The 18,875-nt window shown below is 35.7% G+C and overlaps 3 protein-coding genes across 3 annotated transcripts; all 3 read right to left on the bottom strand.

The window, feature by feature from the left end:
- Positions 1-997: 997 nt before the first annotated feature.
- LOC140980454 (uncharacterized) lies at positions 998-3,151 on the bottom strand. The gene has a single exon (XM_073446265.1). The coding sequence runs from the start codon at positions 3,058-3,060 to the stop codon at positions 1,165-1,167; it is 1,896 nt and encodes a 631-aa protein (XP_073302366.1). The 5' UTR covers positions 3,061-3,151; the 3' UTR covers positions 998-1,164.
- Positions 3,152-4,360: 1,209 nt separating this feature from the next.
- LOC140981233 (protein phosphatase 2C 29-like) lies at positions 4,361-11,397 on the bottom strand. Its single transcript, XM_073447563.1, has 4 exons — positions 9,189-11,397; positions 8,255-8,368; positions 5,779-6,043; positions 4,361-4,891 (listed from the first exon to the last, which is right to left on the bottom strand). The coding sequence occupies exons 1-4, from the start codon at positions 11,100-11,102 to the stop codon at positions 4,767-4,769; spliced, it is 2,418 nt and encodes an 805-aa protein (XP_073303664.1). The 5' UTR covers positions 11,103-11,397; the 3' UTR covers positions 4,361-4,766.
- Positions 11,398-14,704: 3,307 nt separating this feature from the next.
- Positions 14,705-16,018, bottom strand: LOC140980463 (transcription factor MAMYB-like). Its single transcript, XM_073446281.1, has one exon. It carries the CDS (start codon positions 15,990-15,992, stop codon positions 15,000-15,002), a length of 993 nt encoding a protein of 330 aa, XP_073302382.1. The 5' UTR covers positions 15,993-16,018; the 3' UTR covers positions 14,705-14,999.
- Between the last annotated feature and the right edge of the window lie 2,857 nt (positions 16,019-18,875).

Raw genomic sequence — 18,875 nt, 5'->3', positions numbered from 1 at the left:
TATGTATAATGAAATTTTTATATATTAATTCAATTAACATGGTACAATACATTGATTTTTTATATAATTAAATTTATATTTTTTGAATAAAAAATTCTCTTTAAAATATAAATTATTAATTTATGGATAAACTAATACATCTTTAAATTAATAAAATGTCATAGTCTCAACATTATTAATTTATAGAGGTTTTAGTGTCTATTAGATGAGAAGTTTTTTTTCGATATAATCCATATGAAATCCAAAGTTGAAACCTTTCGAGTTATTTTGGGATTTTATTTCATTTTAGGTTTAAAAAAAATTTATATATAGAATAAAAATAAATTCACATTTTCAAATTCATCATATACATATGTTCGTCAGCATCAAAATTCAAAGAGTCACAAATTAAAAGAGGTGACTTTGCCTCAATTATAGAGTTTATTTTGTTTTTTTACATACCGGGGAAACATATTATATAGGCAAATTTTATAATACACATTTATAATAATGTTGAGAAAACAAATTGAATACAATTATATACACTAAATAGAGATACAAAAGAATTTACTAAATTTAAAAAATAGATTATATATTTCAGAAAAGCGAAAGAAAACATAAATTATATAATTAGGTCAGATGAATTTTTTTTATTTTATTTTGATATAATATCACATATCTCAAGTTCATATTTCAACAAAAAATAACACTAACACAAAAATCACTTCTAATATAAATTTTCAAAATTTTCAATATTATGTTATAAGAAAAATATACTACTTTAAAGTTGTAATGTTATGTCGTATAATTTCTAATATGATGTCTCGCATCCACGGTGATATCCCAGAATGAGATCAAAGATTCATCTTATTTTTCCTAAAAACATACTCCCAAAATATCTTCCAAAACCATTCCTCCCTGAGAACAAAACCAAAATATTGCAAAACTTCTTGGCACTGCAGATGTTTCAAGTTATTTGATGATGCAGAACAAAAAGATTGGGAGCTATGCATTCAAAGATTCTGCAGCCACACAAATTTCGACACAAAAAGGTTCAATATAATCTTCAGGAACTATAGAAGATTAATTTGTATTCATATTTCTTCCCGTGAACAGCATAAAATTTTTCAATGATTGCAAAACATAGGGAAACAAACAAAACTCTAATCAATCAACAATGAACCCTCAACGTCCACGAGCAACATATGCGAGAGAAACTGCAGCCAGCAAAGTTGTTGCCGAGGACAGCAGAGTCCAAAAGCTCTTCTTCTTCTTCGCCACTGCTACCGAATTCTGAAGGAACTTCAGTTGCCTATTCAAGTTCTCTATTTTAGCCTCGTTGCTCTTGAAAGCATTCTTTATCATTTCCAATTTCATTACAAAAGCATATGTTCCTTCGTCATTTCTCAGTTTCCCACCAATCAAATCACCATTTCCTGCATCTTTCCCACCACCCATAGAACAAAAGTCTGTGGTTTCCTTCAACAGATTCAGGGCCAGTTCAGAGTTAGCACTTGCCAATTCAAGTTGACTTTTCATCGAGCCGAGTTCACTACGTGCTGCCTTTAGGCTATTTTCCAAAGAAGTAATTTCTTCCTGCAGAATTCGGCATTGGTTTTCTAACTCTATCTTATCTGCATACATTGCAACATTCTTAGCCTCCTCTTCCCTAGCTGCCTTGAAATTCTCCCCAATTATATTCTCCATTTCCAGAATCTTTCCCTCTAAAATGTGGGTAAGTTGTTTCTCTTCATCCCAAGATTTCTTGATTTCATCCCTTTCAAGTTTAACCCGCTCAAGAGTATCCCTGTAACCGACAACTTGAGATTCTAAATTGGTAATTTTCTCTACTTTATCACCACTAGATTTCTCCGATTCCAATAGAATAACATCAAGTGCATCCACTTGACTCTTAAATGCACCAACTTCAGCATCCAATCTATATTTAGCCTCCACCAAGATTGCATTTTCTTTAACTAAATCTTCAACTTTCTCTCTCGTATCAGCTAATAGCTTCAATGCATCACCCAAATCCTTCTCAATAGCATTTTTTTCGTCAATCAAATACTCAACTCTCTTCTCACCCAACTTCTGTTCTTCCAACAATCTTTCAATCTTCCTCCCCATCTCGTTCTGTTTTTCCTCGCCTTCAACAGACTTTGTTTCCAACTCGGCCATATTTGCACATAATACTTCCTTCTCCTCTCTCAAGCTCTCCACCATTTCATTTAATCCCCATACGTCATCCTCCAACTTACTTGTTTTAACCATTTCCGCATATTTCTCCTCTTCAATCCTTTCTTTTTCTTTAACAGCCACCTTGAGTTTTTTCAGCAATTCCTCGTTCAACTGATTCGATATAGATAATTTTTTCTCAGTCAAATTTGTTTCTCTTATCATCAATTCAATCTTCTTCTCTATCTCTTTCTTTTCCCCCAACACACCATCGTATCCAACCTGCAACGTTTCCATCTCAACTTCTACCCCTCTTTTTCTTTCCTCCAATTCGATCATTCTGTCTATCAGCCCCTCACACTCCTCAATCTGTGCATCGAGTTTGCCCTCCATTTCATCCCTATCCAAGCAAACTCTTCTCGAAACTTCCCTTTGACGTTCCAATGCACCTTTAGCCTCACTCAGTTCCCCACACAAACTCCCAATCTCAGCTTCCTTTTCATTAATCACTTTCCTCAACCCCGTCATTTCACTCTCCAAATCCTTCATTTTTCCCTCAGTCGCCTCACCTTTCTGATTCAACTGCTCAGCAACAAACAAATCAACCACAATCCTCTCCAGATCAAACCTTTCCACCTTCTCGCTCAACTCAGACCGCAACACCTCCCTCTCAGAATCAGAGCGAGTGAGCTCCGATTCCAGAGATTTGTTAGCCTGCAGAAGTGATTCCACCTGCTGACGGCGCTCAAATGCCTCCTTCAGAAGCATTTGGTTGAGGGATTTGAGATTTTTAAGTTTCTCAGAAGCATCTGAATCCATGGATGCAGAGACCACCACCAAATCCTCCTCCTCTTGGTTGAGGGATGGTTTCTCTTGGTGGGATTTGGACACTTTCTTCTTTGCCATTTCTATATGGAATATTTTTGGTAAACAAGTGGTAATTTGTATGGCTGTGGAAAATGTGAAATGTAGAACCTCTCACTGTATGGAGATAAGGGGGCTGTAGAGGAACGAAAACGATTGTTTTTGGGCTCTAGGGTTTCTTTTCAAATTCAAATTTTGGAGGGCTCGGACTACGAGATAACATGCCTATACGATATATATAGATATATATGTATCATTTTAAAAAAAGAAGCACTTGGAAAATTTATTAACAAATTTATCGATGTAGGGGCAGTGATTTGGGATCATGTAGGTGGTGTGGTGGGTGCAAAGGCTAGTAACATAAGACATTCAGGACTGGTGAAGGGAGCGGAGTTCGTCGTCATTCGTTTTTGTTTTGATTTTTTTCTACATTTTGGGTTATCAAATTTTTTCACATTTATTCGGATTCTCTAAAAATAATGCAAGTCGTAATTCAACTTATTGAAGATTTGGGTGCGTATGGTGCTTTAGTATTGAAAGTTTGGGAACTTATCAGAGCTCCAGGTTTTCTCTCTCTTTAGCATATACTGAGAACAACTAATGAACATGAAATCATCTATCTAAAAAAATTTGTGTATCTTTAACGAACATAGAATGGCACCGTAATGGTTGTCATATTTGGTTTGATGCTATTGTAACGAAAATATTGATCTATTAGAATAAATTCTCTCTCCAAATCTTCTCGGTTCACAAAACTTTTTTCATAATTCTATGAATCAAAAACGAAATCGGGTAAATTGAAATCATAAGTTCGGATCTTTTATACAATGGACCATACAAGTAATAGACATCTTCAAAAATTAAAATGGTGCAAGAAACTTTTTGAAACACTCTCGCAAGTTCTTTGTTTGGTGTATAAGATGCTAGAATTATGGTAATAATACCTTCATATAAGTTTATAGGATCCAATTTCAATTTGGTTATGCTAGGCTCTCTTTTTCTGTCAACCTCACATACCCAAATCAACTTTGGACCATTAAATCTAGCATTCCATCATTCTTAAGAACCCAACTCTATAATCCACAGTATTAAATGAATAAAATCTCCACCAAAAATTCATATCTTGAGCTGCCACAATTATTAGTGAATTCAAAGTATGCATCAATTTTGCTTTTTGGGTCACCCAAATGTAAATTGAACACATGCTTTCAACTATCGCTCAACATGTGCGTGACTTGACGGAAAAGACTGCCCAGTAAGATGGAAAGAAATATTAATTGCCGCATTTTCAAGTTAACAAGGATTTAGCTACGATCAAAAAAGGCCGCGAGTTCCACAAAACTGGAAGCATAAGGAAGGAGGATTGGATTAATGGAAGGTAACCCATAATTCTATCATTGATTTACACATGAATATTCTCTACTAAACCCCTCCCAAAGGATGAACAAAGCTCTCCAAATTAAGAAAAAGAAGCAAAAAAAAGGGGTAGATCCCGTTTCGAAAAAAGAAAAGAAAGTTATACACCCTCAACTACAAAAATTTCCTATTCCTGCAAACATTTTCACCATTTCTGGAGTCTTCGACGTACATTACCTACAATTTTCAAATTGTAGTCGATAATCGTGTGGATTTCCCCCATTCACCACAAGCAATATGCAGTAGGACTGGATGGATTTTCAACTCTAACCCCCGGACAACAATCTTGGCCTGCTATTGCAATGGTCCAAGTACCTAGCACCATCAAGCAATCAGAGGTATTTCCCTGATGATTTCCAAATTCTACCCTCAAGAGATACCACCATAACTGTAACGTCATCATGGTACTTCCTACGATCTCCTTGTGGAATATCCAGAAGCTCGTGAAAATCCATTCCTACACCAAGTGCAAATTTGGTTCAGAGCGGCACCTTTTGAGTGAACTTTGTTATCCAAAAAATAAAACATTGAAATCGGAACAGAACAAAATATAGTGCTTTACTGAAATAAAATTAACTTGTCCAAACGAATGGTTCAGCCAACCTACAGGTCATACTAATCAAGCTACAGTCAGCCAAGGAAGATGTAACATGCTCATGGTTAAAATCTATTTATCCCGTTATACCCACTAGCTAGTAGATATCTTATTCGTATGAAAGAACTAACACCTAACAAATTCTTGACCCCAATGCATAACAAAACCATAACACAGTTCAAAACAGATTTTCGAGGTTCAAACTGAATAGTTAATTGAGTTTTTAACTTTTAAGCTCACTCATTGGCAAACCACCATCAACTAGACCAAATGGCCAGAACGGGAAATCCAGGATAAATAACTCTGAAAAATACAAGGATCCCAATTTGCCTGTTTGTAATGTGTTAAGTTGTGATATTAAGCCAATAATGGGATTCACTGAACTAGGTTTCGTGAAAATTATTCAGGACTCGGAATATTTTATACCAGGATTTCCAACATTGTTCGTCATCAAGCTTTGCTTATCAAGATCAAAAGATTCTGACATAGGCTTATCATTAATTTTGTGCCTACATTTCGAAATAGGGGAAAGGTGCATTGATTGTGCAGTGGTCCCAAATCTACCATAATTAGGATAAAAAGGCCTCCCAGCTGACCTTGAAATTGGGGGAACGAGGTAGAAATTGAATACATATTAGCATCCACTGATGTCCATCATGTTGTAGACATTGGCAGAGCATTGGTTCTCAATGCAATGAAAGAAAATTCTATGAATAATTTTTTTTATTGTATGAAGAAAGAAGATTCACCAGCTTTTCTCGCAGCACGGAACAAAAGCTCCTCTATCAGGTGCTGAGCAGGATCTCCATCGGAGTTCCTCTCCATAAAAGTCTGTACACGCAACACCACCTCTTGATTGCTAAAATATTGATACAAGCCATCAGATGAAAGCACCAAAAACTGATCTCTGGCTGACAGTTTGTGGTGGCGAAGAGAAGGTGAACACGATATGTAAGGGGTGGTACCAATATACTCATTCCGAAACATTTCTAACAAGGCATCATTTAATTTTTTCTGCACCAAAATACAGTTCAAACCATAAGAGAGGCTAGGCATATGGACATCAAAATATGAAGGAAGATTTGACAAATCAAACTACATGAGCTAACACACTTGAGACCATCTTAACAGCAAAATAATTATGCTTGATATGTATATGTTTAGTAAAGAAATGCAAAACAAACAAAGGAAACTGAAGAAAGTAGCAGAGTCAATGGAATTAAAGATGAAGGGTAGATAGATAATAAAACAATTTTTTTGTGGGATCAAATCACAGCTGAATTCATGTTTGATTTATTCAATAATCTTTAGTATTCATGATAATTTCTCACATTTTCGCATGAATAATTTCTAGAAAAAGTTTAAATTATGCAAGAAAAGGAACATGAACCGCGAAGGTAGTGAACCACATCCAAGTCACGTTCAACACATGCTAGTCAAAAACTGTTTGGTCTGTGTATACAATTATTGATAAATTTGTGTATTTTCCACAATGACCATAATACCCTTGGATCCTTTTCAAATCTACCAAAGAAAACCAACGAAAGTAATCTTGAACTACGGCCGTATCTCTCTTGGAATGCCAAAAGTGATAAAACAACTGGGAAAGGATTTTCCCCAAAAATCCCAACACATCTAAAGCTTGATTAAAAGGTAGACCTCGATGGCGTTCAACCCTTGCATCTCCACCTTCTACAGCTTGAGTTATTCCAGTACTTGTTTAGATTTTCGCGGGTTCTTATTTTTCTCCACTTCCTTTTTTAAGGTCTGATAAATCTATGTTTGCACTTGAGCGAATGAAGTAGGTGGAATTGAGTGAAAATAAGGGACAGTGTTAATATTACTTAGTTATCCCTGACACTAATCTAAGATGAAGCATCACATAGGCATGGAAGGATGCTTCCTTCTTGTCAACAGCGGCTTTCATAAGCCCGCTGATTATGTGGGTATGAGGAAAAAAACGAACCAAACATTGAATGACTCATGATTTTGCGCATAATCCACACCTAATCCATGACATCAAACATGACCATAGAGTAAATGATATTTCATAATTAATTGATTGAGCAGAAGCCCTTAATCCACCTAAAAAGGAATAATTATTATTTGATCCATATCTTAACAGAAGAAGTCCAACTACCATTGCAATGTTATACTCCAACATTAAATAATGACTCAGTTGATGTTAAACCCCAATCTACACCCACAAACACATGGCAGAAAAAAGAAGAAAATGACTGACAAAATATTAAAATAAATAGTTACCATAAAGTTTTGTGATTCCAAAAACATTCAAGCAATAATTGAGAAAAACCAACTGGCCGAATTTTCATGTAAAAAAAAACAATGAAAATTTTTTCTACCTCACAAACCCATCTCATCAACATTTCATACAAAAGAACTTATCAGGTTAAAATCTAACTTGTTTTTCCTCAATTTCCTTAGCTCATTTGCTGAAAAAATTGTTGTTTTATAATTTAATTGTAACAGAGAAATCTAGCAAAAATTACCCAAACTGAGTCTACATATTTTCCTATCTGAAGAAGCACGGGTAAAAAATTTATTGCACTGTACACTAATTTTTTTATAAGAAAACCCCAATATGTTATTGAATATAAAATAAAATAAATGGGGACAGTTATATCGTAAACATGTATCGTATACATATATAAATTATTTTATCCAAGTTAACAATATTTATTAATCCTGAATATTCTAAAATTATTATGTTGGTGAAGCCTCTAGATAATATATTATACATATATTCTCTAATTATTCTAAAGTCTATATATTCTTAGGTCATTTTCATCAGAGCATTTCATTAAGATTTTTTCAACTTCATAGAAATATTTATGATTAATGTTATTATTTTTAAATCATATTCATCAAAATATTTCAGGAAGCAAAATACTAGTTTTGAATTGTTGAATTTTTCTCTATGAAATTGGTTTTCCAGAAAATTTTCAATTTCTGGGTATATTTTGAGATGAGAAAAAATTTAGAGTGTTTTTTTTTATAATTTTCCCCATACAATAAGTCATCAAACTGTATAACGTATTTGAATAAATTTCCATATATTGTATTACGACGTATTTCATAAACATCAAAGTCTTTATAAATCCAAGTAGAGAAATCCAAAAGCGCTTCAGTCAATAAAAGATCAACAGTATTAGAAAACAAAGGTAAGAATGTCAGACAGGCATCCACATGGGTCAATCAACAAACCTGTTTGAGAAATCCAGCCCCAAATGCACGAGTTACTTTAAGACGGCCTTTAACCCTGTCATTCACTATGCAACTAGAGTCATCAGGGTGCTCGTTCTTGATTCTAATCACTTCCTGTAAATTTTATCATATGATATAAAATGAATAAGAAACTCAGACCTCTTTAATGATGAAAATACATTTAAAAATGCAAAAGTAAATCACATTCTCCTAAGTATTTGATGGCATGTCTTCTCCAGCTACAACATTCATATCATTCAAAGTATCATGACATTCACGAGAACAAAAAAACTTACAATCATTATGGCTTTAAGAATAACTTTACCCAAATTTCAGAACAATCAAGCAATCAAGAATTATTCTCAACAAAAACGATAACTTGGTTAAGAAGCATCAGTGGGTTGAAGAGTAGAAGACATCTAGAAGACGATACAACTGCAAATTGATCAAGAATGTCTTCCCAATCATGCAGTAACTCAGTCAAGGAATAAAGAAAAACCAAATTTTCGGGATGCAATTGGATACCTATATATAATATAGGTGAGCAGAACACCATAAAATTCATAAATAAGATAAGAGTAGATCACACCCATCTTAGACAAAGAAAGCCAACTGTCAAGCTGCCGAAATGGATACAGGATACATAATTAGCTAAAAGGCAATTTCAAAAATAGCATGTAAGATTTGTGGATGACAAACTTCCTGCATTTGCCTCAGTTCACTCTACTTAACTTTGAGATTTTCAGTCAAAGCCACAGAGCATTTTTATTAAATTTGAACAGAGCTAACTCAAACTGGTCATAGATTAAAGGAGGTCATATAACTCCCAAGCACATATTAAGACGCCAAAGTTTGAACATTAGAACTTGAAAAGAAACACCACAACCATGCTTTGACATTTAAAAAAGATAAAAGTGGAACTGGGGGAGCTGACCTCCTGTATGCTCGTGCTATGGTCAGTGGACAACTGCAGAGCAGTCAACTCAATAGATTGATTTGTGTGAGCTACATTAACCCTATTACGCTCCCTCTCGCACACATCTACAGACTCTTCGACAATGTCTCCGCTATTGAACCCAAGATCCCCGTGAGTACGTACTTCTGAACTACTACTGACCTCTTCAAGTTCATACTGTGCTACGATAGCCCGACTATCCCCAACGTTCATCGTATACACATCTTCATCCCTCATCAATACAACCAACAAACAAGACCCCATCAATGCAAGCTCTGGGTACCGATCAAGAACCCTATCGGTCAAATCCAAATATGCTCGCTCAGTAATTTCAAGCGCTCTAGACATTGCACTCAACACCAATTCGTGATCAACTACTCCTACCTTCCGCTTCCTACCAATTCTACTCACTTTCTTCTCTTCAGTTTCCCCATCATCTGCAATATTGTTTTCCCTCAGTTCTCCATCTGCTTTATGTTTTCCCTCCAGCCAAAATCTCCATGGAAAGAACCTCTTACTGCCCTTATCCTTAGGCCCATTCGGTAACCCGTCCTTCAGTTTTGCCGACAGTAAGGACCGCCTATTCACTGCTGAGCTAGAATTACTCACGCACAATGCATCATCAACAGAGAATGCAAATCTATCAGAACCCGATAGATCAACCCCGTCTTCTGGATCTTCCTCCATTAAAAATTCCCATAATCTCCTCCTCTTAACTTCGACATGTTCCCCTCCAAAGAGAACTTTTTTCACTGATGATTCAGAACCACCTTCTTTGCTGTCTTCAGACTCTGGGACAATGTCTGTGTTAAGGTTTGATGGATAAGAACTATCGGTAGTATCTGCGTTCAAAGCTGAAACTGTATCATTTGTGTCCCAAAACAAACCCTCTAATTCACTATACATGGCTTTGTATAAATTGCTCATCAGGAATTCAGGGCCATCGGGTCCATTAAATCCATCGTAGATTCCAACAAAGAGCCAACCCAGTTCCTCTGACACAACAACATGCACCCGATCCTCCCCCGCTTTTCCTAATGCCCATTGTACATTACTGTCACATTCCATCTCTGCAGCTTCTCGGCTGCTATCATGTCCGGCCATAACATCCTTCTGGCCACCCCCACCTCCTCCAATAAAATTCCGTACTGGGACCACCGAAAAGTTTCGATACAAAGCCTTTCGAATTCCTGAAATCACCTTCTTCTTTCTCTTCTTTACATACATTCCCCCAAGAGGAGCCGAAAATGGCACCCCTCCACTCCCATTGTTATCGCCACCAGCAGCAGCAGAAGCAACAGCATCAAGCGGTCCAGAGACAGCTCCCCGCTCGATTGGGCCAGACATGAAAAAGGCCCTCTCTAGTGGGCCGGAAGGTGCCTCGCCCCCACTTCGAGGAACCCGCTGCAGTGGCAAGGCGCAAAACGACGATGTACTCTCAAATCCATCTAGCATTACATTACTGCCACCCCTAGGCAGCCCAGCCACAAAACCCTTGCCGCCGCTGCTATTAGCATTTTGAGGGGCGGCAGCATTCATGGCATCGTTGCAATTATCTTCAAGCTGCAGGACAGTTACGGGAGTGGAAGAGTTGGCACTAACCGAAGCTCCAGAAATAGCTCGGAACCAAGTTTCAGGCAACCCAGACGATTTGGATGGCCTCGTATGAGCAGTGGACGAATCATAGAAGCGAAGAGATTGAGTGGGCGAAACGAAGCGATCGGAGTTCATGGGAGAGACGAAGCGAGCGGAAGACCGGACGTAGCAGAAGGAGTGGCCTAGGGTTTCGTCGAGCGGCTCCGCATTGACGCCGAAAATGAGGTCCGGATCGGTCCCGTTCGGCCCGGCAGCAGGACTGAAACATGGAAAAACCTGCGAAAACCCGGCACCCATCACATCCCACGATTCATCTCCCTCCACCAACCCCCTCAAATATATATAAATTTTGAAACAAAAGCTTCGCAAACTGAAATATATACACACACACACACGTCAAAAAGAGAATTGACTCTCTGTTTATCAGTGGTGCGTTTGTTTTTGTTGTCTCTCAGGGGTTAGAGAGAGAAGGTAGAGTAGGTGCTGCTACCACGGTGAGCTGGGTTTTATTCCTCTGCGTCTCGGCTTCTGTGCATCTGCATGAGGAAGATGACATGTTGGAGATTGGAGGGCACTTTTGTCAACAACGTACAAACACTTTACATGATTGGACCATCAAAAGGCCTCGAGAGGGAGAGGTTTTTGAATTTTAATGTTTGGCTGTGACTGCTGACTTGGCAACCTAATGCCAACCCCCCCCCCCCCCCTTTTTTAAATTTTTCAAATTTTTGGAGGGATGGGTTCAACCCTAGTCATTTAATGAAAATATTCTATAAATCATTACTGGAATGTTTATATATAATTTTGTCATTAATTGTTTTTTTAATTATATATATATATACATATTTTTTATTTTTTTATAGTGGATGTGCTATTCATTTAGTAGATGTATAATTTTGATATTCTTTATCGCGTTCAATATGTAAATGTCATTTCAACCGAGAACACAGAAACGGTTGATGGACATGATATCAAAGTTATGTTTATATAATCGATTTTTGAAGTATTTTTGTTAAACAAAGTTATAAATTAAATTTGTTAATTCAAAATCAAGATTTTTATATTTTTTGTAAGTTTTTTAAAAATAATATTCTGATTTTTTTAAAAAATACATAAATTTAATTTTTCATGATAATATTATTTTTTTTCTCAATTATTCTACATAAATAAAGTATTATAATAATGTCTTTATTAATTATCTGTACATTTTCTATATAAATTTTCTTAGAAATTTTTAATCGGGTTTTTGAAACCTATGAAAAGATTATTCTTTTGGATATCAACTACTAACATATACAAATTTATTTCGAATTTTCTGCTAACTGATTGAAGGTCGGTTTGTGTAGTTGACAAAATGGATTAATAACTTTTAAATATTATTTCAAATTTTTCTTTTTTAAAATCTGGATGCACTACATAAAGCAAAAGGAGATTTTTTGTTATAATAATAATAATAATAATAATATATATAATAATAATAATATATATATATATTCGTTAATATAGTTATTTGATTAATTGAGGTAATTTTTATTTAAACAACCAATAAATTAAGTAAACTGAAGAGATAGAGCCACTTTTAAGCTGGAAATGTATGGGTAATGGAACAAATCTTGAGAATGCACAAGCCAAGCTCAAAAACACTTTTTGAAACGCAAGAGTTCTGGTGTTGGATATGACAATATCTTCGTGGAAAATAAATTTTAGTGGGAGATTTTAGTTACTCATTTCGTTGGTTCTCAAAACCAGCCCACAAGAAGAGAGAATCCAGGAGGATTAAGTAACTCTTGAGCTATTGAGCTAGCCTTCTTGTATCAGATTTTAAAACTACGAAGCCGTGCCGAAGGTTTGACAGTGGGGCGTAAGAAACGACTTAAGATTGCGTAAAAGACAAATTACTTCGGCTACAAGTCTAGCGCAAGATATGATCAATCAACACAAGGAAATCCTCCTAAAATGGACAATTTTAAAGAAATTCTAGCTACAACCACTTATAAATAAACATCATATCCCCTAAGCCCAATCAATGTTCCAGCAGCCTACACTATCTAATGTTTTAACTTTGGATTCAGATTGATCAGAAACGAGAAACACAATCTGCCAAGTGCTAAGAACAGATCTAGTTGAAAGCATCTATCAGCACTGCCTAAGCTACTGTTCTATTGAAATATGAGGATGATCAGCACAAATTTTGCAATAAAATTTGCAAAAATTATGACAGGTGCAAGTGTCTACTTAGGAAGAAGAATCGCTTGGCGCTTCTCCAAATTCAAGTTGATGGCAAGTTGGCATTCTCCAATAGAATGTCTTTCGTCTAGTGTCCTATAACTTCGTCTTGATAACCTTGATCAGATTATCTCGGTATCCTTTTGACAGTCAAAACATATACCATACTATCTCAACTTTCAAGGCTCTGAGTTTCTTGATTCTATTTCAAAAGCACGATGAATTGATATCAGTTATTCATTGCAATACTACTATATTATAAGCAAGATCCCCTGACACCAAATTAGCAACAAGTGTGGTAGAATCTTCAAGGGCACGCCATGTTTTGTGTAGTTCAAGTTTCTAATGCACAACAACAAAAAATCGTCGTCTTTGAAAAAATCCACATTAGTCAATTTATAACTAAAAACATAAATCACAGACAGGCGATCAAGAAGAAAAAAATAAAGTCAAACTTGTGAATAAGCAAACAATTCATCCCAATCATTAACAACATTACAAAAACTTTAAGTTTCCTATCAAAAAAAAAAAAAAAAAAAAAAATAAAAAAAAAAAAAAAAAAAAAAAAAAAAAAAAAAAAAAAACATTACAAAAACTTTGAAGTTGTATGTCTGAAAAACATGATCACTCCAATAAACAAGGACTGAGCAAGATTCAAGCATAACTCATAACAAGGGATCCACTTACGGTAAGCTCCATCTCTAAACTAACTTTCAAATTCCCACTCAGCAAATCGTTTCACCTAAGAACCTTGACCAGTAGAGGTCCTTGAATTCCGAAAATCTTTTTTCAACTGTCACCCTCTTCATACATGCTGACTTAGTTTTATCTGGGAGAGAAGCAGCAATCTTCTCCCACCTCATGGGCACATCCTTTGGAAATGCCTTTAATGCATTAAGCAAAGCTAAATCCTCTCCAGCACTCCATCCACTCACTTTCCTCTCATCTTCCACATTTGTATGGATCGTACCAATTCCACCATCTCCGGCCTCATCGAGAACTCGTTTATCGACAGGCTTACGATCCTTTAGAAACTTTTCGAATGAATCTTGATCACTAGCCTTCTTCACTCCCGTTACTTTAGCTTTCAATATCACACTCATAAATAAACATCATATCCCCTAACCCCAATCAATGTTCCAGCAGCCTACACTATCTAATGTTTTAACTTTGGATTCAGATTGATCAGAAACGAGAAACACAATCTGCCAAGTGCTAAGAACAGATCTAGTTGAAAGCATCTATCAGCACTGCCTAAGCTACTGTTCTATTGAAATATGAGGATGATCAGCACAAATTTTGCAATAAAATTTGCAAAAATTATGACAGGTGCAAGTGTCTACTTAGGGAGAAGAATCGCTTGGCGCTTCTCCAAATTCAAGTTGACGGCAAGTTGGCATTCTCCAATAGAATGTCTTTCGTCTAGTGCCCTATAACTTCGTCTTGATAACCTTGATCAGATTATCTCGGTATCATTTTGACAGTCAAAACATATACCATACTATCTCAACTTTCAAGGCTCTGAGTTTCTTGATTCTATTTCAAAAGCGTGATAAATTGATATCAGTTATTCATTGCAATACTACTATATTATAAGCAATATCCCCTGACACCAAATTAGCAACAAGTGTGGTAGAATCTTCAAGGGCACGCCATGTTTTGTGTAGTTCAAGTTTCTACTGCCGAACAACAAAAAATCATCGTCTTTGAAAAAATCCACATTAGTCGATTTATAACTAAAAACATAAATCACAGACAGGCGATCAAGAAGAAAAAAATAAAGTCAAACTTGTGAATAAGCAAACAATTCATCCCAATCATTAACAACATTACAAAAATTTTGAAGTTGTATGTCTGAAAAACATGATCACTCCAATAAACAAGGACTGAGCAAGATTCAAGCATAACTCATAACAAGGGATCCACTTACGGTAAGCTCCATCTCTAAACTAACTTTCAAATTCCCACTCAGCAAATCGTTTCACCTAAGAACCTTGACCAGTAGAGGTCCTTGAATTCCGAAAATCTTTTTTCAACTGTCACCCTCTTCATACATGCTGACTTAGTTTTATCTGGGAGAGAAGCAGCAATCTTCTCCCACCTCATGGGCACATCCTTTGGAAATGCCTTTAATGCATTAAGCAAAGCTAAATCCTCTCCAGCACTCCATCCACTCACTTTCCTCTCATCTTCCACATTTGTATGGATCGTACCAATTCCACCATCTCCGGCCTCATCGAGAACTCGTTTATCGACAGGCTTACGATCCTTTAGAAACTTTTCGAATGAATCTTGATCACTAGCCTTCTTAACTCCCGTTACTTTAGCTTTCAATATCACACTCTCCACCGTGTGCTTTCCTTTGAACCCCTTTGCTATTGCCTCCCATCGCCCAGGTTGCCCAGCTGGATGCTTTCCCATCAACTTCCTCAACACGTCCTCATCCGTGCTACTCCACTCCCTCTCCTCGAATTTCTCTTCAATCAATGCCCCGCAACTATCAGCCTCCTTCTTGTCCGAATCAAGGGACGACCCAAACCCATTAACACTCGTTGATTTATCGAAGAGCCCATCAAATCTGACCGGATCTTCACATAGTTTTCTGTTGGGTTTCGATGATTTTCTGTTCGATTTTTCATCCGTATCAACAACCTCCTTGGGAATTTCCTCGATAATGGGACCGAGTCCGACACGAATATCACCAGCGGTAAGGGAAGGAGGGGCAAAGGGCCCGAGAAGAAGGGAACATGAAAGCCACAAAAGAAGGGATTTCTGGGGTTCTAAATCGATGTAACGAAATGCTATGTAGAAAATGGCAACTGAAAGAGAAAGGGAAACAAAAATTGTAGGCTTGTGAATATATGAAAACGATTGATTGGATTCGGGATCGGAAGGTTGGGCCAATTGCTTCGATTGGATCAGCAATCTTGGTCTACTTTCGTATTCATCCAAGAACTCCATGCCTGTGCACAAGATCTTGTTTCCCCGTTATTGCTATGAACTAAATATAAATAGGTATTTTCAATCGACATTTTTACCATTTTACCCAAAACACATATAACTCAAGTTTTATAAAAAAAAAAATAATATTTTTAACCTAACGCGATATATTCAGATTTCTCCGCTCCATAATTCCTTATGTTTTTAGTTTTATCGGCCAAGTCAAAACTACTTGAGCTCGTAATGGCTTATGTGATGTCCGAAATCGAGTTTTTATTATTTAATAATATACAAAAATTCATGTGAGACGGTTTCATGGATCAATTTCGTGGGTCGACTCTCTTATTTGGGTCATCCATGAAAAAGTATTATTTTTTATGCTAAAAGTATTACTTTTTATTGTAAATATCGGTAAGTTTGACTCGTATAAAGATTCGTGAGAACGTTTAATAAGAAATCTACTCTTAATAATATTAAAAATGCATTAGGATGAACTGTGGAACTACGTATCTATACAAATCTCGTTCCATCACGGTAGCTGTGAATCCCTTGTCCAATAGGCCTACGAAAGAGATTTCATGTGTTTATGCTATTTTTGTCTGTTTAAATTGTTTTTCATAATGTCAATTGATTATCACTTTGTTGTGATGTAGTGCATAAATCTTCTCAACTCTTCTGATACGAGGGAGGTCTAGATTGGATTTCAGGTGATATCGAAAAAACCTCCAATCTTATGTAACAATTTAAAAAATAATGTGCATGTGATGGTTTTTTTTACAAAATTATTTTTCTATGATGATGATACCCGCTACCGTTATCTTTTGGTGTGATTCATCGGTTCTGCAAATCCTTGTAGCATGTACAAGGATTGATGAAGTTGTACAACGAAGCGTGTGATTCATTCATCGGCCCCTACAAATCCTTGTCTTCCAAGGGTCGATACCTTGTTAGCGTGCAAGGATGCGAGTGGGCACTGCACTATACAGAGACTCTTCGTGCGTGCTCGTTCACAACATTTTTATTTTTATATTTTTAAAGTTAAACCAACTGCTAGTCCTTGTTAATTTTAAATAATTAATAAAATGTATTAAAATTTTAACAAAATGTAGAAAAAATCATAAAATTAATAATAAATAAGAAAATTGTATTAAAAAAAATCATAACATTATGATTTACAAAATACAACCATTTGTCTATAAATAAATGTTATTATATATCTTCATTTTACATATAATCTTCAATTTTTTTACACAATTTAATCCACACAATCTCTAATTTTTTCACACAATTTAATTAGCATTCTTCGATATTTATCGAGGCATACATAAACTCTTCATCATCAGATGATGAAATTTTCGTCTATGATCCACCAATTTTTCTTCAAGACAATAAGACCATCAATAAATAAATGGAATAAGAAGTTGTTGTGCTTTAATTGGGAGAATCAAACCATGTATGTGACTACAAATGAAAAAAAACGAAAACGTGTTGTTGGAGTTGAGAGATTATAAGATTAATTCGCTGATACACGTCTACATCGAGAAATATTTTTTAAAAGTGATTCCAAATGATGGTATCTTTTTTTTTTATTTTAGAATTGTGAAAGATTTACAAACCATTGTAACTTATTTTGTCCAATATAAGAACGCATCCGCTAAGCTCGGATTGTCATCACTTTAGAAAGATTTCAGTTGTGGTCTGATAGCTTGCATATGATGTTACATTCGATGTTGTCGACGAATAGTTGAGGATATGTGCATCGACAATGTTGGACTGTTTTAAAACATGTTGCAGGAAGGTGTACGATATATTTTATGAGCAGTATTTGAGGCAATCAACACCTGAAAACGTTTCTCGGCTAACTGGTAGAAGAGGATTTCTCGGTATGCTTGGAAGCATTGATTGCATGCACTGGACTTTAAAGAATTGTCTGACATCTTGGGCAAGACAATAACAAAGTGTACACAAAAAAAACATTCAATCATACTACAGTCGATTGTTCTTAAACCTTGCAAAGGGTGAAGCCCCTCCAATGTGATTCGAGGTGAGCGGGAACAAGTACAACATGAAATACTATCTCACCGATTGTATTTATCCATCTTGGGCTACCTTTGTGAAAACCACCCCTCAAACTCTCTCACAGAGAAACATATAATTTTTGCACGATACCAAGATACAGTGAGACAATATGTTGAACGAGCATTCGATGTACTTCAAACATGCTGGCAAATAATGAGAGGTTCATCTAGCATGTGATATTTAATTGATTTAGATTATATTATGAAGACATAATATGTGCCTGTCGACCCAAACGTTGTCCCTTCAAGAGATTTTATCATAGAGTTCAACATCTTTCTGGATCGACGTATTGTCATCCGAAATCGAGAATTGACCTCATGCTTCAAAAGACCCGATCCAACCTATTTTGGACTTTACATGGATATTGTAGTGAAATTCATCCATTTTTTTAATCATGAATTTTTAATTACCTTTAGAATTTAATTATTTGTAGTTGTATTTTAAAATTATGTGAAAATTTTAAATTTATTTTAATTATTCTGTTTTTCAAACAAACAACTTATATCTATTTTCACCGTTAAATACACATTTAGCAGTGCTTTTAAAACTGAATATATTAATTTTGAAGGCAAAAACTTGTGTGATACGGTCTCACGGGTTGTATTTTGTGAGACAGATATCTTATTTGGGTCATTCATGAAAAAATATTACTTTTTATACTAAGAGTATTATTTTTTATTGTGAATATCGGTATGATTGATCTGTCTCACAGATAAAGATTCGTGAAACCGTTACATAAGATTGTTTCTAATTTGAATTTGATATTTAGATGTTATTCTATTATGGAACCTTGTGTTTTTCGTGTGATTTGGTAGGCATTAATTT

Source organism: Primulina huaijiensis, chromosome 7, assembly GCF_012295235.1.
Source record: "Primulina huaijiensis isolate GDHJ02 chromosome 7, ASM1229523v2, whole genome shotgun sequence".
Taxonomy (NCBI): Eukaryota; Viridiplantae; Streptophyta; class Magnoliopsida; order Lamiales; family Gesneriaceae; genus Primulina; species Primulina huaijiensis.
This window is presented reverse-complemented; position numbering and strand designations above follow the sequence as displayed.

What these genes read in the sequence shown, in the direction of transcription:
- LOC140980454 (XM_073446265.1), bottom strand. Translation starts at nt 3,060, where the DNA reads ATGGCAAAGAAGAAAGTGTCCAAATCCCACCAAGAGAAACCATCCCTC.
- LOC140981233 (XM_073447563.1), bottom strand. Translation starts at nt 11,102, where the DNA reads ATGGGTGCCGGGTTTTCGCAGGTTTTTCCATGTTTCAGTCCTGCTGCC. An exon ending in GGGCTGGATTTCTCAAACAG is followed by an intron (nt 6,044 to 8,254) that starts GTTTGTTGATTG and finishes ATTTTGGTGCAG; the next exon opens with AAAAAATTAAATGATGCCTT. An exon ending in CCGTGCTGCGAGAAAAGCTG is followed by an intron (nt 4,892 to 5,778) that starts GTGAATCTTCTT and finishes CACTTGGTGTAG; the next exon opens with GAATGGATTTTCACGAGCTT.
- LOC140980463 (XM_073446281.1), bottom strand. Translation starts at nt 15,992, where the DNA reads ATGGAGTTCTTGGATGAATACGAAAGTAGACCAAGATTGCTGATCCAA.